The sequence below is a fragment of the Pinus tabuliformis genome, chromosome 1_2 (genome assembly GCF_031772625.1).
Source record: "Pinus tabuliformis cultivar Carrire ecotype Pingquan chromosome 1_2, CPIR1, whole genome shotgun sequence".
In the NCBI taxonomy this organism is placed as follows: Eukaryota; Viridiplantae; Streptophyta; class Pinopsida; order Pinales; family Pinaceae; genus Pinus; species Pinus tabuliformis.
Genome location: NC_142298.1, coordinates 1,137,551,034 through 1,137,571,699, shown reverse-complemented (window position 1 = coordinate 1,137,571,699; position 20,666 = coordinate 1,137,551,034). Strand labels below are relative to the sequence as shown.

Below are 20,666 nucleotides of genomic sequence, written 5' to 3'. Positions count from 1 at the left end.
AAAACCCAATGCGGGAAAACCGGTGCAGCAGCTCTAAGGGTTTATTATTATTAAGCAATAGCAAATTCTGAATGCATCTTTGAATACCTCAAGGGTTATTCAGTTACTGAGAGAGAAATAATGACAGAAAGATTTGTGAGATTACCTCACACAATCACTGAGAAAAATCTCGCTGATCCGGACACTGGATGAGGTGCCTCTGGCAGCCCCTATACTGTCTCTGCGCAATCCTCACACAGTTCTTGCGTCAACCCCTCTAGGCACTGCGTCACCTAGTCAGCTGATCAAGTTGCTACCCGGAGTTGCTGCTTTCAGCCTCGTGGTCTCACACCCTGGCTCTCGGCTTTTGAAACTGACTCTGCCTAGCAAAATTTTGGACTCTCTCACCCTCTGCGCTACCTTTGTGTGGCCCTGCGTCAGCATTAGCGTGAGATTTGTTGGATCACTCATTGTCTCTCTCTATTGATGATTCTCCGGCTAAGAAAATATCTCTTTGTGGATGTTATCCCTGCCCCTCAACTGCAAGAAATCTCCTTGATCAGAACTTCCTCGTGAAAACTTCTCACTTCAAAAATTTGATCTCTTATCTCTTGGTGTGTTTTCCAAATGACCCTCAAGCTCCCTTAAATACTTATTGTTGACATTCAACGGCCCAGATTAAAAGCTAATCAATGGCTAGGATCATTTTAGCTTGATCCTTGTCTTCTTCTAGAAGTTACACCCACAATTAGATTAATACCCATTAATATTTTTAATTTCCTATGTTTAGACTTAGTGTCCCATTAAAAAATATTAATTATTTTAATAAAATTGCCTTTGGGTGGAATTTCTCAAAACGCTTTATGGGTTCTTTTGAATACAAGTGCCCAAGTCTCCTGCAAAATTTGAGGCCTAGAGCACCGCTGATGCTACCCAAATCAACACAGAGTGTTTGTGTTTTGTAGCAACCCACAAGCCATAGTTCTTACTGAAATGTATTAGCACCATTTCCTCTCAGAGAAAGAGAGAACAAAGCAACCTCACCCTCCAACTAGGCTTTCTCTTGAAAAGGCCTCCTAGTTCATATCTTGGTGTTATCGTGGTTTGTGAGTGATTTTTATATTTGTTCACTTAATTTTGCAATTTATGTATTGCATGCATAAGCAAAAAACAATAATTTAGTAATCCATAAAATCTAAGATAAATAACTCTACTAGTATAGATTTTGGATTTCAATATATTTTTATTAGATATTTTGTGACGAATTGGTCAATGGAATATTCACCACAGTTTATGAACCAAAAGAGAACAAATAATTTACACTAACTACACTAATTTATGAAATTGATTACAAGAGCACATTAGACAATTACAAGAGTCGTCCTTTTTACAACACATCCATAGCATGGTACTTGATGATTGACGAACATTCAAATTGAGTAGCTTTTAAATGAGTGCATTCGTTCCTAACTTGTACATCAAAATAAGTGGTAAGGAATTTTATATCCTTATATATGTAGATTATCTCATAACCATAGGTAGTGTAAATATGAGTGAAGTCAAATGGGATTTGGAAGCATTTGAGATGATGACATATTTGGAACTTTTGTATTACTTTCTTAAAATTAAAGAATGGTAGGGGGAGAATTTTCATCTTGCAAACAAATATGGAAGATAATTTCTTAAAATAAATATGGTTGAATTAATTCATCACTAACACTAGTTGAAACCATTTTGAAGCGATCAACATAATGACCCTCTAAAGCCCGATGAAACCTTGTCTAGAAAATTGGTAGGATGTTTGATTTACCTAAGTTTCAAACGTCAAACATAAGCTTTATATTCAATCTTGTTTCCAAGTATATGACTTCCCCGATAGTAATCCATTGTAACAATGCAAGGATAATAAGGTATGTAAAAGGGACATTGGATTTTTGTGTGAAGTTTGTCAAGAATGTCATGGCTAATGTGACAAGCCTGACAAATTCACGAGTGGGATCATTTTTTCTAATGTGGGTTAAAGGATTATTTGTGGACTAGTAAAACACAAAGTACAATTTCTCTAGAGAGGCAAAGTACAAAGTTGTGGTAGGGCTACATAGAAACAATTTATATTAGGAGCATTCTTAAAGATACAAGTGTTTAGTGAAGTGATGTAACACTCTTGTATTGTGATATTAATGAATGAATATTTGACTAGTAAACAACCTAGTATGTCACTTAAAGGTGGAGCTTATAGAGATTCACCACCACTTCATCCAAAATAAAGTTTGAAATAAGGAGATTGATATATTTCCCAAGCATTTGTCAAGAAATAAGTTTGGAATTTTATACAACTTACTTAGCATACAAGTAACGAATTAGCCATCCAAGTGGGGATGATATAATATAATGAGCAATATTAATTTGTGCATATAAATAAAGTTAGTGTCAATGATAAAGTTGAGGTAACTTACGTTACTTAATAAAACATATAGTTAATAAAAGTAATCAGATTTTTATAGAATCTTTTGGTAGTTATGTTGATATGTCCAAATGATTGTACATAAAAGTTCACTTCAATAATGGGGTTATCATCTCTCATCATAAATTATTATTAGAAATCTTTTGCTCAACAATTTAGTAGTAATTGAAATTCTCGTACCACTTATGATACAATATAGCCAAATGAAAAGGGCCTACAAAAGCATCAACGAGAAATAAATTGGTACATGAAAAGAGAATGCATAATGTGTAAACATGTCAACAAGTCACTAGAACAATGGGAATAACATGAATTTCAATTCTTCAATAAGACTAAAATTATTGGAATAGAAGTGTATTTAAGAAGAGAAGTAGTGGATTAAGGGGGGAATAACTAAATTAGGTGAAATTTATTGTGAATGAGATGTGAGATGATGAGCCAAAGACCAAAGCAAGAAAAAGGATAGAAAAGCTTTTGTGAATCTATAAACTAGCCAAAGTAGAAATCAATGAAGTTGAAAAACAATGAAAATGGAAAAAGTTAGTATGCTACCATAATGGAAAGTATATAAAAACATTAAAGCCAAGACTTAGAAGAAAGTTAAAACCAATATGGAGAAACAAATGTTTAATACTTTAACATACTCAATGTGAATACAATATAAAGCTTCTTCAAAAGGTGTCCATATCTAGGAAAAATAATTTTTCAAAACGCATCCACTAGAAAGATAGTGGTTTAACGACTATCCTAGTAATCTATTATAATAGAATGAGAAGTCAAAACCATCATGAATCACATTATAAAGAAACAAGCACCAATATAAACAACATAGTAAAGATCTTAGATATTCACTCATGGCAACAAGTTGGGGATTTTCAAATACCCCAGCAACATGTTGGGGATTTTTAAATACTCTATCTTCAAGATGATATTTCCTTTGAAGTTAACATTATATTACTTTGTGAAAAGAATTTGTTACAAGATTAGTTGTTAGCCCACCCTTTCAATAAAGGTACTACAAGAACACAGGTAAAAAATTGGCCATAAAGTGTAAATGTTAGAAGACGACAAATTTGCAAATTATGAAACCACTATTAACTATAGAAATGCTACAGATGCACACAACAACAAAAAACTTAGTAGCCAATCCCTTAGGACTACCATTATTCTCCTCAATAAGCTTGAGAGCCTCTCACTTCAATGGGCTTGCAATATCTTGCATGACTCTATCCCTAGTCCAAGTATACATGTCCAATAATGGCATAGAAGAGTCTCTTCATATCGCAATTCAAGGAGTTATCAATTCCAACCACCTAGTGCAACCATGCTTCTTTGGTTGGTCTTGAAATACCACAAATCACTTTAGATCTGAAATCATTAAAGCAACCTAGAGATTTTGCATTTTCCAATTTCTGGATAGAGCACCTCAAAGTCTATTTGCTTCTATGTATCCCCAACATTTATTCTAATGTATCACTTGTATAACACTCTATCCCATGCATCCACAATAAGTGGGTCCCCTAGCCTCTTCCCCTCTCTTGTGTTCACTCCCTTCATTGGACCATGCAAAAGCTATATTTCTCAGATTCAATGATCTTGCAATATATCACATGCCTCTAATCCTAGTGCAAGTATACATTCACAATGATTCCCTGGGAGAGTACCTTGCAATTCAATTTGAATCCGCTAATTGTGAAACAATTAATTTCTAATTTGTCTCAAGATACCACAAACAACTTTGCATTTGAAATCATTTAAGCAACTCAAAGATACCACAAACAACTTTGCATTTGAAATCATTTAAGCAACTCAAAGACATCGCATTTTCGAATTTGTGAATAAAGCACCTCAAAATTTATTTACATCCATCTACCCCAACATTATTCTAACATATCACTTGCAAAACACTCTGTCAGCTACACCCACAATAAGAGATTAACTGGCCTCCCATCTATTCTCATGCTCATTCCCTTCACTTGGGTCACTTGCCCATTTCAATTGAAATCATTAGCACTTGCTCCATCAAAGATATCTTATTGTTGAGTTCCATTAACTGCATCTTTAAAATGGTGATTCTAAAACCTTCTCAATAAATCTGAAATCTTCATTATCTACCAAAGCTTATTTGGCTTAGAGAAATTGCAATTGCAACAAACCTACCCTTATCACAAAATCATACAATCCAATGGATTAAAAAACAAATGCTTTGACATAATGTGAGAAATTGCAATTGCAACAAACCTACCCCTATCAGAAAATGATACAATCCAATGGATTAAAAAACAAATGCTTTGACATAATGTAATAGTAAATCTTGTTTAATTGATTGAGATCAACACAAGTATTTTGCAATCACTCCCACACATAAGCATCTCTTGCATACTCCTCTATCTTGGAAATTGATGAAGGTACCAAGCCCTTTCATAGCCTCTCTCATTCTATTTCCCCCTCTCTCGTCTTTGCGTTGTTCAAAGCCTTGTCAAATTTGCCAATTGAAACTTCAGTTCTAGTAGTGAACACTTCGTAATCATTTACAATTACTTGGCACTAAAATTGATAGCTAGATGAAGATGGAAAGTTCACGAAGAAAATAGACTTAAACCAGATTAAAAGCTCTATTTGGCCTTAAAGAAATGTGTGTAGCATTCAAATGTCATAACACCAAAGTGGATAGTCCGACCTACTTTTATTTATGGACGTGGAGTTCATAACACCATAATAACCAAAAAATATATCTTAAGAAGTTACCATAATTGCTCTCAAAATGTATAAAAACACATCCTAAGTGTTGGAAGTAGAATACTACTAAGGTGAGAATAAACAAAATTATATTGCCAGGTATGAAATTTCATAGAAAATCTCCTAAGGGGCACTAGAATATAGGCAAACTTAGTAATTGGTTGGACAAATGGGAGTAGTTGTGGGACAAATGAAAAGTGTGTGACACGTTTTGCCCCCATGACAGGGACAAAGGCATGTTTGTATTAGGTATTCAAATATCATTTGTAGGAAAGACTACTGCAAAAAAAGCAAACAAATCTGTGTAGGAATCTTCAACCAAGATTAGAATGATGCAGTTAAAGCATGCCTGAGAGTGAATACTCCCTAAAGAGAACTAACGAAAGATAGTAAGATCACGAACTTTGCTATAATATTAGGAGGAAAAGACTGAACAGAGGATTGGATGACAGTGGCAATTTCGTAAGTCAAACCAATAGAGTCTAAAAGATTATCCATTTTAGATGTGCTATCTAGGGTCATCCATGTATGGAAAAGTTGTTATGGAGACTTTTGTGGCATGGGCCAATTATTTCTAAAACGAAGAATTCCCAGTGCAAGAAAAAGTGTGGACATCCATGATTTTCTTATTTTTTATCAATGGTCATCCTGCAACGTTTTTCACTTTCTTTTCTCATTTTCTTTTTGCGTTTCATGTTTATTATTTTTCAAAGAAATTCTCACAAAGAAACTCGGGATTATTCTCCACATTCATGGATGGAATCTCTTGAATATCCATCAGCATAGACTAGTGCACCTGACCCAAGGGGATCCAAACCAAGCAGCTGCTGGCACAGAACTAGCCAAATAGCCAACACTGGCATTAACTAATTGGGCTAATGCCTTAGGCTGTGTTTCCTGTTTATTTCTAAATACTCATTGATGCATTTTTATTTAATGTAACCCTTTGTTATAAGTACCATACATTGTTTTGTGACACAGATGTTAGTAAAATCTCTCTCTCTCTCATGCAAAGACACACATGCACATACTATTAATTCAAGTAGTCCACGAGCTTTGAACCTTTCTAAAATCATTTAAGCGGAGTTTCAATAACCGGGTTCGCAGCAAGAAATATTTATACTAACAAATGGATTTTCAATAACTTAAAACAATGAATATATAAAAACATTAGATAGAGTGTGTAAGATGTTTCATTTTAGATATCCTCTCCGTAAAAAAATAAAAAATAAAAAGATGGGAAGACTATCTTATTCCGTCCCTCTTCACTTACAACTGCTATACTGTAAGCAGGATTTTGCCAATATGTGTGCTGGATTCCATAAGCCTGTGGGCCTGTGCAGCTTGTGACAAGGGAAGTGACGTATGGATGATGGGCTTCACTTTTCCTTCTTCAAATGCAGGCCAAACATGCTTGAGAACATCAGAGATGATTTTTTCTTTGTTCTCTTTAGAGCGAGTCCTCAATCCCGCGGCTGATTTCAAAAGCACATTGAATTGTTGTAAAGCCATTTCCAATAATACATGAACTGAAACAAAAGTAAACCAGAAAGACATCAAACTGCAACTAAGTCATCCCTCCTATTTCCTACAAGACTCAACTGGAAAATAAGACTACCTTGGATAGTAAGGCGCTTTGCAAATATAGTTGACAAGTTGATCTCTGTAACAATACCCCCTTGAAAACCAATAAGAAATAATCTCCCATCGAGGCACAAAGCATCTAAATTCCTCTTCAGATAAGAGCTGCCCATTATATCTAATATTACATCAACACCTACAACAAACATTGATAGAATGTGGTAAAGGTATTTGTTTTCTGTGCAGGTCAAAAGAAAAGGGTCCGTGTATTCACATAAATATTAACCTTTTCCTCCTGTTTCTTCTTTTACTCGTGCAACAAAATCTTCTGTTTTGTAATTTATTGCCACATCAGCACCAATCTCCTTACAACGTGCTAATTTTTCCTCGCTTCCTGCACGCCAAATACTCACTTGTGCATTACTCAAAATTGAACTGGTGCTAAATACTGATACATCTTTAAAATAACCAAACAAAGTTCAATTACCAGCTGTAACAAACACTCTTGCTCCATAATACTTTGCTATTTGAATAGCAAATGTTCCAATCCCACTAGAGCCCCCGTGCACCTGTGATATAAATAACAGATGTTATCTCCAACTTCATTAAAGCAAATTCTGATTGTCTCCTGTTCATTTAAATCAGTGCAGGCAGAGTTTTTGAAACATTTTCCTAAAATTCACGGAAAATGGCTAAGTGAGAGCCATTGTAATAAAAGTCAAATTCTTTAACTAGCTTCGCTGCACCTTGAGCACAAGGAAATGAAAGGAACAGCCACCATTTACATAAGCTGACTATAGGGAACGTGAATCAATCCCTACATAGACTGAGAAAACGCACCAGGAGTAATTGTGGTAACCTCCACTACAAGTACATATTTAAGTGGAAAGACATACCTGTAGACATCTCAAGCAAATATTTGATTTGCAACAAAGACACCTATCTGCTGGACAAAACATAAAGACAGTTAACGATATTGCCAGGTACCTCTGGTGATAAGTATCTGTCCCATTTTTGGTTTGTAATATTTTTCTGTTCAATCCACGCGAATTACAATGTAGACTTGTTAACAGGGTTAATATGTGATAAAATGTATATGTAAATAGTAGGATGGCCTGTTTGTAGTAGGCCTATATGAGCAACAGGTGAGAATGTGTGTGTGTGTATACACATAAAGCCATTATTGTACACATTTGACTGCTGATCATGATATGGTATATGGATGTACTTGGATTATTTGGGATTATGGATGTAGTTATATTATTTGGGAGTTTTTCTCCTGCTGTATGATCTATTGTTTAACTCATGATAATAGTATTTTGGAATTGTGTTCAATTATAGCTTTGGCTAAGGATATCCAAATTCAGTGCAACTTTAAGGGTTGGGAAGAAACAGACCACAATATATCTGGGCAGAACTTCAGAATCCAAGGTGCCAAAATTGCAGAGTTGTAGTCCCTATAAGATATGGATTTTATCCAATCCTAAAACCTTAACAAAACTACCAACGTACACAAAATTAGATATATCTAAAGATGGCAAAGTCCAATTTCAATGATATGAGCGATATATGAAAGAAGACATGACAAGGTGTTACATATCCAAACCTAATATTCATTAGGGCCAAATTGGCAGCATTATCAGCTATACAACCCTGTTCTCTTGATAAGGGATATAGTACCGCGAGGTTTTCGAAATTGGCCATAACTTTCTATTGGAGAATCCAAAGTGAATGACTAATAAAGATCAGGAGCAAATATTTCACATTGTTACAAATAAATTATAAGAGAAGTTGGATCAGATATTTCAGAGATACAATCATACAATAGGTGTTAAAATCTGAAAGTTCTACGCAGAAATTTAATTTTTTTTTTGCAGAAACTTAAAAGTTCTATGCAGAAAACTAAATGTACTTTGCAGAAAATTGAATGGAATTTAATATATTTTGCATAAAGTTGAATGTCCTTTGCAGAAAAAATAAATGTACTTTACAGAAAACTAAATGTTCTATGTTGTTACAATTACTTAGCATGCAGATTTCTTCTTCAAAAAACTTCAGACCAACAATTATAGATAGAACATAAACTTAAGGATCATATGAAGAAAGCCAAGCACAAATATGAAACACTAAGATTTTGGTCCAATGACCAAGGAAAAACCCCTCAAGGGGGAGAACCCACATGATTCTTTTTCTATTAGATTTCTTCAATTGTTCAACAGAGTAGAGAGAGAGAGAATGAGAATGAATAAAGTGGCCAATGTTTGATCAACTTGCAACTGAAGTGTACATGCTCTTTGCTTGAAGATCTCCTCCTTCTCTTCATTAGATCATATATTTCACACTTGCTCCAGCTCTTCCCTTGCTCTTGTTCTTCACTAGTTCTCACACTTCTCTTACACACACTCAACATTTGCTCTCCTTCACAATGAACATGCTACTCTCAACTCTCGCTCTTTCTTAAATAGATGAGAAATGAAAGGAGTTACAAAATGAATTCATGCCTTGAGCCAATAATAGGAAAATTGAATTCCATGAGGGAGGAGTTACTAAAGGAGAAGTGTCACTCATCCCAAGAATAGAGAGAGAGGTATATTTGTCTTGAGGAATTACAATTCAAATTAGAGAGAGAGAGAAAGAGAGAGAGATACACTTAGACATGAGAGAATATTTAGTGAAAGTTATAAATCAATTTGAATGAGGGAGTTACAAGTGCATTCAATGAGGAGTCACACTTTTGCCATACATTGAATTAGTGAAGGAGAGTTAAATTCTCTTAAGTGTAGAGTTACTATTTTATTCGACGAGAGAGGTTCGATTTTCCAAGTAAGAGATTCTCAATTTAATTTACTTATTCCATGAGAGAAATCATTTTTATTAATCTATTAAAGGTGAATGACTTAGTATCATAATAATAATAATACTAGTAAGGATAAAAATATTAATCCTTGACTTGTATAATCATGATTGATTTGATTTTAAAGTGGATTCCATATCTTGAGATCATCCTTTAGACATGACTTTCTATATTTGGAAAGCCACTTACAAATTAAGAAGTGACTTACTATTTTTGGAAAGTCATATTAGAATTGTCAAGAATGAAATTTTATTATAGGTGGTTCAAAAAAAACTAAAAGATTTGATTTCTTCTAGGAGAAATCCATTCCTAAGTTGCCAAATTTTAACACTCCCTCTTAGCTAGGGAGGAATTTATTTTGCATCAAAGATCTTGGCTTCCTCTGATCTCTTTCATTCATCTCAGTTCAATTCTACTCTGTAACATATGTAACAATGAAGTCACAATCTAAAGAAGAATCATCCACTTGACACAAATCGGGAAAGAAAAGGACCATCACATGGACAAGACTCAAGTCATACAGACAAAAATCAAACAAAACCAAGTTTCATTAAACGTCAAGTGGTGGAACACCTGCATCCTAGACAAGTCACACAGACAAGTCTCACTACACCTATTGGCCAGATAGGTGGCTCTTCCCACGTCCCAGACTGTGGGTCGGATGCATATTGAGGCCTACTCTTGTGGCACACACTACACAAGAGGTCCCTCATCCTCCGGAGCTTTCCGACATCATTCCCTAATCATGTGAGCTTTGACAGGGGAGAAAGGAAGCTCAATGTTCTTGATCAATTGTGACCGCTTCCCAGAAGGGTCATGTCCATAAGTCTAAGTTGCGCTCTAAAAACCAAGAACTTTCCTTTCGGTAAATGCTTGATAAGAATGTCAGTTATCTGACCATTAGAGGAGATGTAATGGAGCCTCACTGCTCCTCTCTACACCATATCTCGGATATAGTGATACTTGATCTCAATATGCTTGGACTTATCATGAAACACGGGTTTTTTTGCAAGATGAATCCCACTCTTATTATCACAATATATAACTATTGTGTCTAGAACTTGCATAAATAGTTCCCCAAAAAGATTTCTCAGCCAAAATGCCTCACAGCTAGCCATGCTAGTAGATATGTACTCAGTTTCAGTGGTACTCAGTGCAACAAACTTCTGGTTTTTACTCATCCAAGAGATTATGGCAGATCCCAAGCTAAAGCAACACCCAGAAGTGTTCTTTCTATCAACAGAGTTACTAGGCTAATCAACATCAGTATATCCATGAAGTCTTACATATTTAGTAACGTATTTCAATCCTAGATTGATAGTTCCATGCAAGTATCTAAGTACATGTTTTGCAGCAATCCAATGGGCACGAAAGGGATCAATCATATGTTGGCTTAAAGTGTTTATAACAAAGCATATGCCACGCCTAGTGTTTACCAAAAACATCAAAGCACCAATGAGTTGTATATACTCTGTGGGATTTTCCAGATTAGGTCCTACAGCTTTGCCACACAATTTCTTAAATTTCATTTCCATATAAGTATGCATGGACTTACATTCTACCATATCAAATCTTTCAAGAAGCTTAACAACATATTTTCCTTGAGAAAGATAAATTTCACCAGGTCTTTGTCAGACCTCTATACCCAGAAAGTAATGCATCACACCAAGGTCTTTCATTTCAAATTCAAAAGCTAACTCCCTCTTGCACTGGAGGATAAGAGGTTCTCCTCCTGTCAAGAATAAATCATCAACATACATACCAAAATCAGGTATACCTTGGACTGTCTTGAAGTAGAGGTTCGGGTCTGCACTGCTTCTTGCGAAAACAAGCTTTATCAGGTAGCTATCAATGTCGGCATACCAAGCTCTTGGAGCTTGCTCCAACCCATATAAGGCTTTCTTCAGTGTGCATACATGAGTTTCTCTGTCATGATCTTCAAAGCCTTGTGGTTGTTCCACAAATACCTCTTTCTTAAGGAAGCCATGCAAAAAAACAGTTTTCACGTCCATTTGGTGAAGAGTCCATCCCTAGCTAGCAACTAAAGCAACAAAAGATCAAATAATAGTATATTGAGCTACAAGTACAAAAATTTCATCGTAATCTATTCCCTCTTTCTTAGAGAAACCTCTAGCTACAAATCTAGCCTTATAATTTCCAATACTACCATCTGCACCATGTTTAATCTTAAACAACCATTTCGAAGTGACAATAGATTTACCTTGAGGTCTAGGAACTACTTCCCAGACATCATTTTGGACGATGGACTCGTATTCTTTAGTCATGGCATCTTTCCAGACTTGTTCTTTTGCAGCTTCTTCAAAGGTGCATGGTTCTGTCCGAATGTAGCAACATACCCTTGAAATTGACTTGGCTTCTTACTTTCTCCAAGCGTTCCTCTTGGGGCAGCATCATGCATGTTGTTTAGCATCTTGCAAGGTAGGAGGAGGAGAGTCTTTTGCTTTTCTAATAGTTGCATCTTCATCAAATGTTACGTCTCTGCTAAACTCTATAGTTCTTTGACCAAGTACATAAATTCTATAAGCTTTTGAATTATCACAATAACCAACAAACGTATCTTTCTTACCTGAAGCTTCCAGTTTGTTCCTTTTCTCTTTTGGAAAATGGAAATACACAGGATAGCCAAGGATTCTCAAATGACTCACCTCGGGCCTTTTACCAATGAAGACTTCTTCAAGAGTCTTATTATCTAAGGCCTGATGAGGAGTTTTGTTTTGCACATAAATAACAGTATTTGCAGTTTCTCCCCACACAAACTTTGGTAGTTTTTAATCATGCAACATGGCTCTGATTGCTTCCATAATGGTTCTATTCTTCCTCTCATCCACACCATTTTGTTGTGGTTGTACAACACTGATCCAAAATGGATTTTGGATATACAGGACCTTTAACAAGCAAATGAACACAGCAAGATTTGCGGAAATTTGAACTGGAATTTTATTATATGGATGCAGATATTACATATGAGAAATTTTCCTTACAGAGATCGACTGTCTACGCATTTACCGGACTTTATACAGTTCTCAAGGAACAAGTATTACCGGAGGCTACCTGGCAATAGACAGACTCTGCCTCAGAAAGCACACACAAACTCTCAGACTCTTCCTAATGGTTCAGCCACTTTAAGTTCTCACCAGTGCCGAACACACTGATGTGCAGGCTTCCAAACCAATCTCTAGGACTTGAATAATCTTTCGTGTTGCAAGCAGATCAGACACAATCGTCCGCAGATGCAGAGCAGGAAAGTTACTCGACTCAAAACTCTAGACCTCAGACCCTCTCCAGACCCGAATGAGTCTTACTTCACAGCTAGCTCTTATTTATAAGCTAGAAGGGAACAAACATTCATGAGTGGGCTTTGTACAGATTGATGACTCAAAAGAAAATATTCAAACAAATCTAGGCAGATCGCAGAAAGCAAGATTCGGGCATAGGACAATATCGTCCTATGTTATCTCGTCCCTACTCTTTATCAGAGAGCCCGAGGCATATGGGGACCGAATTTTAGTATAAGCAAACTATTTACACAGAGGAAATTCATAAGTGAACCCTCAAAAGACTGAAACGACATAAAGGATGAGATTTGCAAATCTCAAGATTGTACAAAGTGGAGATTCCAGAGCGAGGGAATCCACGAAAGCTCGTCCGGCACCATAGTCGGCCAGAAAGACAACACTTAATCCATAGTGTAATATTCTATCTGTGGATGTGTACAATGCTGATATCTGAATCTTTCAATCAACGAATTATTAAAGTACTGCACTCTTATTTCTTTCCCTGATTCCCACATTTGTGAACTGTTCCTATTCGGTGGTTCCATAAAGTTGATGGGTTGGAAAGGATTTGATGATATGTCAACCTGATGGTGGAAATCTTCGTAATTGGTACTGGAAGATATCGTCCTTGCCTTGTATTGATTTGTGACAAACCATCTAATATGACCGCAGCGTCGGATTGCTTGTAGGAAAGAAAGATCACTTATATTAGCAATGTCTTCAATATTCTTGTATGCTATACCATTCATGTGGGACCTTGGTTCACTAAAACCAGGAATCTTGAGCATGTGTAATGTATATGGCTTTATAACCAAGGCCGAGAGTCCATATATTTGCCACCATTCAATGAACCAATCTGGCGTGGGGTCTTCTCTTTCTAGGGCTTCTGCTGTCATACCTTCAAATATGAATGAAGACTGTATAGAATAAAATAAGTTGGCTGAACAATTTTGGAGGTTCATGGCTGCAAAGAAAGATTCCTTTTGTCTGTCGGGGTCATAATTTTCCCGATGAAGATGATTATCAAACCTTCTAAGTGTGATGTGGCAACTTGTCATTCGATCATCATCCTCATCATCTCTTTCAAGAGTATAGTGTATGCTGTCAATGTGTTCTAGATACTCTAAAGCTTCCACTGACTCTTGATTCATTTCATCCTGCATTGTTTCTGTCCATAAATAAGGAATATCTTCACAGTGCCTAATCTCTTTGATCGGATACCAGTCTACATCATGGATAAGTACTGGGATTTCAAGCATGTAACTTACCCAACCATTTGGTGTTTCTATTTCAACAGTACTTTCTCTTCTTCTGATATAATTGCAATGTAGACTTAGGATTGAATGTTCGGACAGAAATTCCCTACTCAACATATCTGCAAAATTGTTCTTATCCCCCTTAACAAATTCAACATCAAAATTATACTGGCTGAGCTGCATAATCCATCTGACCATAGCAGCATTGTCAAAATCACATTTATAAATGGCAAATTTTAAGGCTTGGCAGTCTGTTTTAACAGTAAATTTGGTGTAGATAACAAAGTCTCTGAATTTTTCTATTCCCAAACAAACTGCTCTAAGTTCTTTCTTCAAACTTGACCAATTCAATTGATTTTTGGCCCATAATCCAGATGCGTATTGACAAATTTCAATCTCATTTTTGCTGCAGGGATTTTTCTGGCATAAAACTGCTCCCCATCCTTCATATCTGGCATCTGTCATAATGATTTTCTCCCATTCTTCTCTGATAGGGGAGAGAGGTTGAATATTTCTGACTTTTTCTTTTATTGCCTTGACTGCTTGTGTACAGTCGTTATTCCATGGAATTGGATCCTTCTGAAGTCTCTTATTTAACAGTTTCCTTTCTTGTGCACAATGCTTCAGAAACTTAGAAATGTAGTTCAGACTTCCCAAAAATCTCTGCAATTGTGTTTTATCCTTAATTTCATCAGGGAAGTGATCAATAAAATTTAGACTTCTTTGAATTACAGTACAGGATCCATACTGTATATTGTATCACAAAAAAACTATCATTGGCCGAAACAACTTCATCTTGGATTCTGATAATACTATGCCCATTTCTTTGACCCTGCAAAGAAAGATTTTCAAATGTTTTATATGGTCAGCAATATTATCAGAATGAATCAATAAATCATCAATATATTTTTTCAGGAAACTTTCCATTCCTTCGAAAGTTTCATTCATTATTCTCTGAAATGCTGAAGGAGCATTGATCAGGCCAAATGGCATGATATTCCACTCATAATGTCCTTCTGGTACAGAGAATGTTGTCTTCCATTTATCTTCTTCCTTGATCCCTACTTGCTAAAAACCAGATTTGAGATCAAACTTGGAAAATATCTTGGACTTTGATATCTGAGCAAGTATGGAAGATGGCTTTGGCAAAGGATAGGCATCATAATCCAGAATATTATTCAAAGGTTTATAGTTCACGACTAATCTTGGTTTTCCTCTGGCAATTTCAGCATGCTTATTAACATAGAATGCAAAACATGCTATGGGGCTTTTACTTTTCCTGATAAGCCCTTTCTTTAAAAGATCCTTTATTTCTTCTTTGCAAAGCTTCATCTGTTCTTCATTCATTGCCACTGCTTTGGATCTCCTTAATTTTCCACTGAAATCTTTCTTGAGAGGAAGTTCTACTTCTTGTTTCTTAATATGCTAGAAAGCATTTGGATCATCTGAGCAACATTCTTTAAATTGAGCAGTAAGATTTGCTATTTCTGAAGCAAATTTTTCATTATCCAGATGTTCTTCTGTTTTTAACACTTCTCTCTTTGTTTCCATTTTTGCCAGGAGATTTTCCATTCTCTCTATTCTCTTGATTCTGATTGGAGAATTAGAATTTATGAAAGGAAAGAAGACTTCCTTATTGTCAAAATTGACAAAGTATCCATACCTCTGAGTCTTCATATCAAATTTTGCTCCATGCATGTTGAAATTTTGAAAAAATGGTGTCCCGAGGTACATGGCACAATCGAATCCTGGAACAACACGACAAACCAAATGAACTCCAATTTTTTCTGTAAGCAGAACATCAATTTCTGCTTCGTGCTTTGTTGGGATATCACCACTTGCAGTGATTACCCTTGGACATGTTGTTGGCCTTCGGTGATGCATACCAACCACTGTATCACTTACAATATTGAATCTGGAACCAGTATCCATAAGAACTTTCCAGAATTCATACTGATTTCCAATCTTTACTTTCATTTTGACACAATACATGACATTTCTATTCATGCTATTGCATCCGAAATCTATTCTTGCCTTTTCCTCTTCTTTTCCTTCTTCTTTATTATTCTGTTGTTGAAATGGTCCTGAATGATAAGTCCAATTTTCTGTCTTTCCTGAGATAGGACCTTGTGATGAAGAGGCAGAAGGTGCTTGTGCATTTAGAATCTTTAGATTTAACTCATTATGTCTCTCAACACACAATCTTCTATTTTCTTTGATTGATTTTCTCAATTCTTTTATTGCCTGATGTACTGCAGGCAAAGTCTGTGGCAGATCCTCTCCAAAATCTTCATTTCTAAATTGCCTAGTTAAGGCTTCGACAGAGAAAAGAGTAGCAGGAGGCACATACCCTTTATTTGGAGAGTTCTTTGGACTAGAAGGTGACTTCTTCAAATGTTCTGTCAGCAAGGATCTATACATTTCTTTCATTTGCAGATCCGTAGCAGCCATCATTTGTGCAAAAATATTTTTACTGATTTCATCATAATCAGTCTTCATCATCCTGACTGCATTACATGTACAAATATCAGGGTCATCACAATCACAGTATTTACATTCTGTACAATGAGGATCATTACAGAATTCTTCATCAAATGATTCTTCTGAATCAACAAAGTTAAAGTCATTTTCAGATCCTGAATCAGAAGATACCAATTCATCACAGCTGCTAGGAAGATCAAAAGAATTTATCTTTCCTTTCTTATTTCTATACTGGACTTTTTTCTTAGAAGAGTCTTTCTTCTTGTTTGGGCAATTTGGAGCTGTGTGACCTTTTTTGTTACAGTTATAACAGATTATTTCTTTTTCCTTAGAAAACATTTTTGTGTGTTTGTAGGGCTTAGCTTTGTAATGTTTTCTTTTTGCTTTTTCTTGGGAAACCTGGGAATTCTTCCTGAAATGTCTTTTCTTCTTCTTATGCCCCTCAGAATTTCCAGCTTTACCAAGGTGCCATTGTTTGCAGAGCTGTTGATATCCATGTGGATTTTTAGGATTTGTAGTTGCTCTTGCAATCTTCATTTGTGAGCATAATTCCACAATAATTGCTTTTACTGCTTGTCTGATTATGCCAAATTTATAGTCACCAACCTTCCCTGGTAGTTTATTGACAATAGCTGAAGAGACCCATTGGGGAAGGGATGCAACAAAAATTTCCTTCCATTTTGGCTCAAGAATTAAATCTGGAGTCAATGTATGCAGCGTATGAAGGAATTCATTAAAGTATTCATCAAAATGTTGCATATTATGCAATTTCATGGCCAGCAGAGTAATGGTAGTAATATCATTGGTTATCTGGGGAAAACCAATGAAATTGACAGTAATAGCATAGAGTAATTTTCCTATCATGTTGTTGACAGGCAAATGGGTAACAGGATCTATGTGAGTAGATCCATCTTCATTTAAAACAACAGCTTGTTCCCATCCTGCAAGGAGACTTGGATCTTTTAAAGTTTCAGCTTTTAGCCAAGAATCCAATGTTCCTTCAAATCCTCCTATTATTCTCCTTGTAGCATTGATAGGACCTATATCATCTGCAAGATAAGTCCTATAACATACAAGCATGGAATGTAAAACAGACATAATTTCAGCCTCTGTGCAATTATCAATATTCCATGAGTAGGTAGAATTTGCAGACCAATCCTTATGATATTCAGACTTCATAAGGTCTCTTCTATCAGGAGCAGGGTTCCAAGTAGTATCCCATCTTGACCTGGATGATATAGCATTGACTTGATCTTCATTATCAGGTTGGTCCTGGTCTTGGTCTGTCATAGATAAGTTATTGATACAGATTTCAAGCTCTTCAATCTGTGGTTCCGCTTCTATCTTGTGAAGAGTCATATCAGATAGAGATGTTTCTATCTTATGGAAACTTGTATCAAAACTTTCTTCTTCATCTTTGATGTAAGAATCTTCAGATATGAAATTAGAAGATTCTGGTTTGTCGGATTCTTCAGTTTCTTTGGATTGTTTTATGGCAGGGTGTGGGCTGAAGAAACTGGGATTTGCAAACAGAGAATATGGATGAGAGGAAGTAGGAGGTGGAAAGGTTATAGAGCTGGGTGTTCTGATAAGACTTTCCACAGATGGAGTAATAGAATATGGGACAGAAGTCTTGGGTTTTGAAAATATAGTTGCAGATTTATAGGCTTCAACCCTAGGCTTCTTTTTCAGGGATTCTATCCCTTGAGATACTTCCCAGACTTGCTTCTTTACAATATCTAGGGAATTACTGATCTTTACAATTTCTTTTCCATGAGCCGCGGTAGCTTCATGGGTCTTTTTATCTATCTGTCCTGTTTGTAAAGATAACCTGTCAAGACTCTTAGCAAGAGCCTTATCATTTTCTGCCAAAGTAGTGACACTACTATTCAAGCAAACTGTATTATAGTCTTGTTTTCTCAGAACGTTTTCAAGCATGTTCTTCATCTCAGAATTAGCAGTTTCAACAGTTTCAAACTTAGAGCTGACAAATTTCTCAAGACTTGACAGAGCTAAATTTGTCCAATTAGTAGCAGCGACAGCATCTCTTGCTACTAGATTAGGATCATCAACATGAGATGGAAGTAATTTGTACAGCTTCCCATCTTGGCTTCTTATCACAAAATTTTTCCAAGGGGGAAACTCTATGTCTGTTTCTAAAAGGCTTCCATCAAGGAGTTCCCACTTGTGTTTATTTGGGGTCCCAGTTCTCATCATGTTTACTTGGAACTGAGAACAAATTTTTCTTAGTAGTTTTTCTCCTTCCATTTGAACAACAATCAAAGATCTGGGAATGTTTGGCTTGTTCAACATGCTCTGAATTTTTGGCTGAAAGACATGTGCTTTCAAGGGAGGAGGAATTACTACTGGATTTTCTTTCAATTTTTCTTCTACAAATTTTTCTGGATCCTTGATTCTTTTCTGCTTGGCCTGGTTCCTGAATTGTTTCATCAAGGATTGTTCTATTATATTTGCAGAAGGATAATACCATTCATAGAATGATATCCACTGATTTTCTGCCTTCATCCATTCTTTCCATTTTTCAACATTCTGTCTGTTGAAGGCAGGACGATCATCTCTTGGAAGAAGCATTACTTCTTCAAAATATAAATGTTCCTTTTCATGTGTAAACATATCCCAATTGAACATTTTCTTTTTCCATTGATCATTAGGATCATATGGACTGATTCCTTTAAAAATCTTTAAGAAGGCAACTATCTCTGAATCAGAAGGAATTTCTACATGCTTTGGAATTTTATCAATAGGATTCTTTCTGTATTCAGGAATAGGTGAAGAATCAACATAACCTAAACCATAAGTAGAAGAACTGGATACAGTATGTACAAGTAGTTCTTCTTGTGGATTAAAAAATACAACCTTTTTGTAACTTTCTTCAGACGAATCAGACGGAGGAGTAAATCTGATCATATTTATCCTATGACGATCTGATGACTCCCCATGTGGAGTTGGTGGTTCTGAGGAAAATTGACAAAAAGTCTTGGAGCAGTGTGGATGGTCACAGACTTAGCTGAAAGGCTGAGCTGAGCTTGGCTGTGAAAACAATCTTTTAATAGAATCATACACTGCTTGGTCAATTACAGACTGGAGGTGCAGAAGTCTGACCAGGGTGTAACTGACTAATTGTAGTAGGGATTGCAGAGACAGAAGTAGAGGGTCCACCATGCTGAACTGTGTTAACTCTGGGAAATCTTGTGGTAACCTTTCCATCTATCTCTGTTATTATTGACTGTGCAGCAGCAACAGGTTTCTTTGTGGGTTTTCCCCAATTGGTTACCCAGTCATCAGGCGGACACAAATCATTTCGAGAAACATAGACTGGTGCTACAGGATTACAAGATGAATCATACTGGATAAGAGTGACTCGGCCTTCATCTTTATCAGGGGTATGTAATACAGCAGGGATTGTTGTATTATAGAATCTGACACAAGTAATATAGAAAATTTCCAAATCTTTCTGGTAATTCAGCTATCATAGAACAAGAAGAAACAGATCCCTCTGTTAATTGGAAACTTCCACCAGTTTCACCTCATGATGTATATAGAAACTTATCCTCTTTTAATTTCCGTGCCCTTAGCCAGATCAAAATCAAAGAGAAATCCATCAAAGCAGATTTAACTTTGAATGCCATGTTAACCATATCTCTCTTAGAAGGCAAGCACATCAAAGCAGCTATTAAAGCCGGTTATCAGTATGTCCATCTGGGGATGGTGAGGATAGGACTGAATGCATTACATAGAAAAGGACAAAAAGCTTATGTATTCTAAGCCCTATTTGATAATCGATGGACCACTTTTACACAAGCCATGATAGGTGGTATTGAAACAAGCCTTGCTGAAGGTCCTGTACAGTATGATGTTTTTCCAGATTTCTCTGTTGCACTGGACGACCCAAATGTCTTACAATGCCTAACCTTAGGTATCCAGACCGCTGGGTATGAAAATTTCAAAACAAAATCAAAAAATTTGGCCATTTTCTATATTACTTGTGTCAGATT

General features: G+C 36.1%; 1 protein-coding gene across 2 annotated transcripts in view; it reads right to left on the bottom strand.

The window, feature by feature from the left end:
* Positions 1-6,215: 6,215 nt before the first annotated feature.
* LOC149210183 (uncharacterized) overlaps positions 6,216-20,666 on the bottom strand; it is a 209,154-nt gene continuing 194,703 nt past the window's right edge. Inside the window, exons 3-6 of one of the 2 annotated variants that reach the window (XM_089396656.1) lie at positions 7,251-7,332; positions 7,050-7,157; positions 6,801-6,959; positions 6,216-6,657 (exon numbers count right to left, since the gene is read on the bottom strand). In XM_089396656.1, the coding sequence (XP_089252782.1) occupies positions 6,461-6,657; positions 6,801-6,959; positions 7,050-7,157; positions 7,251-7,332 (546 nt within the window). In that variant the 3' untranslated portion in view covers positions 6,216-6,460. The remainder of the gene's footprint in view (positions 6,658-6,800; positions 6,960-7,049; positions 7,158-7,250; positions 7,333-20,666) is intronic. The other variant, XM_089396657.1, reaches the window with a different exon arrangement.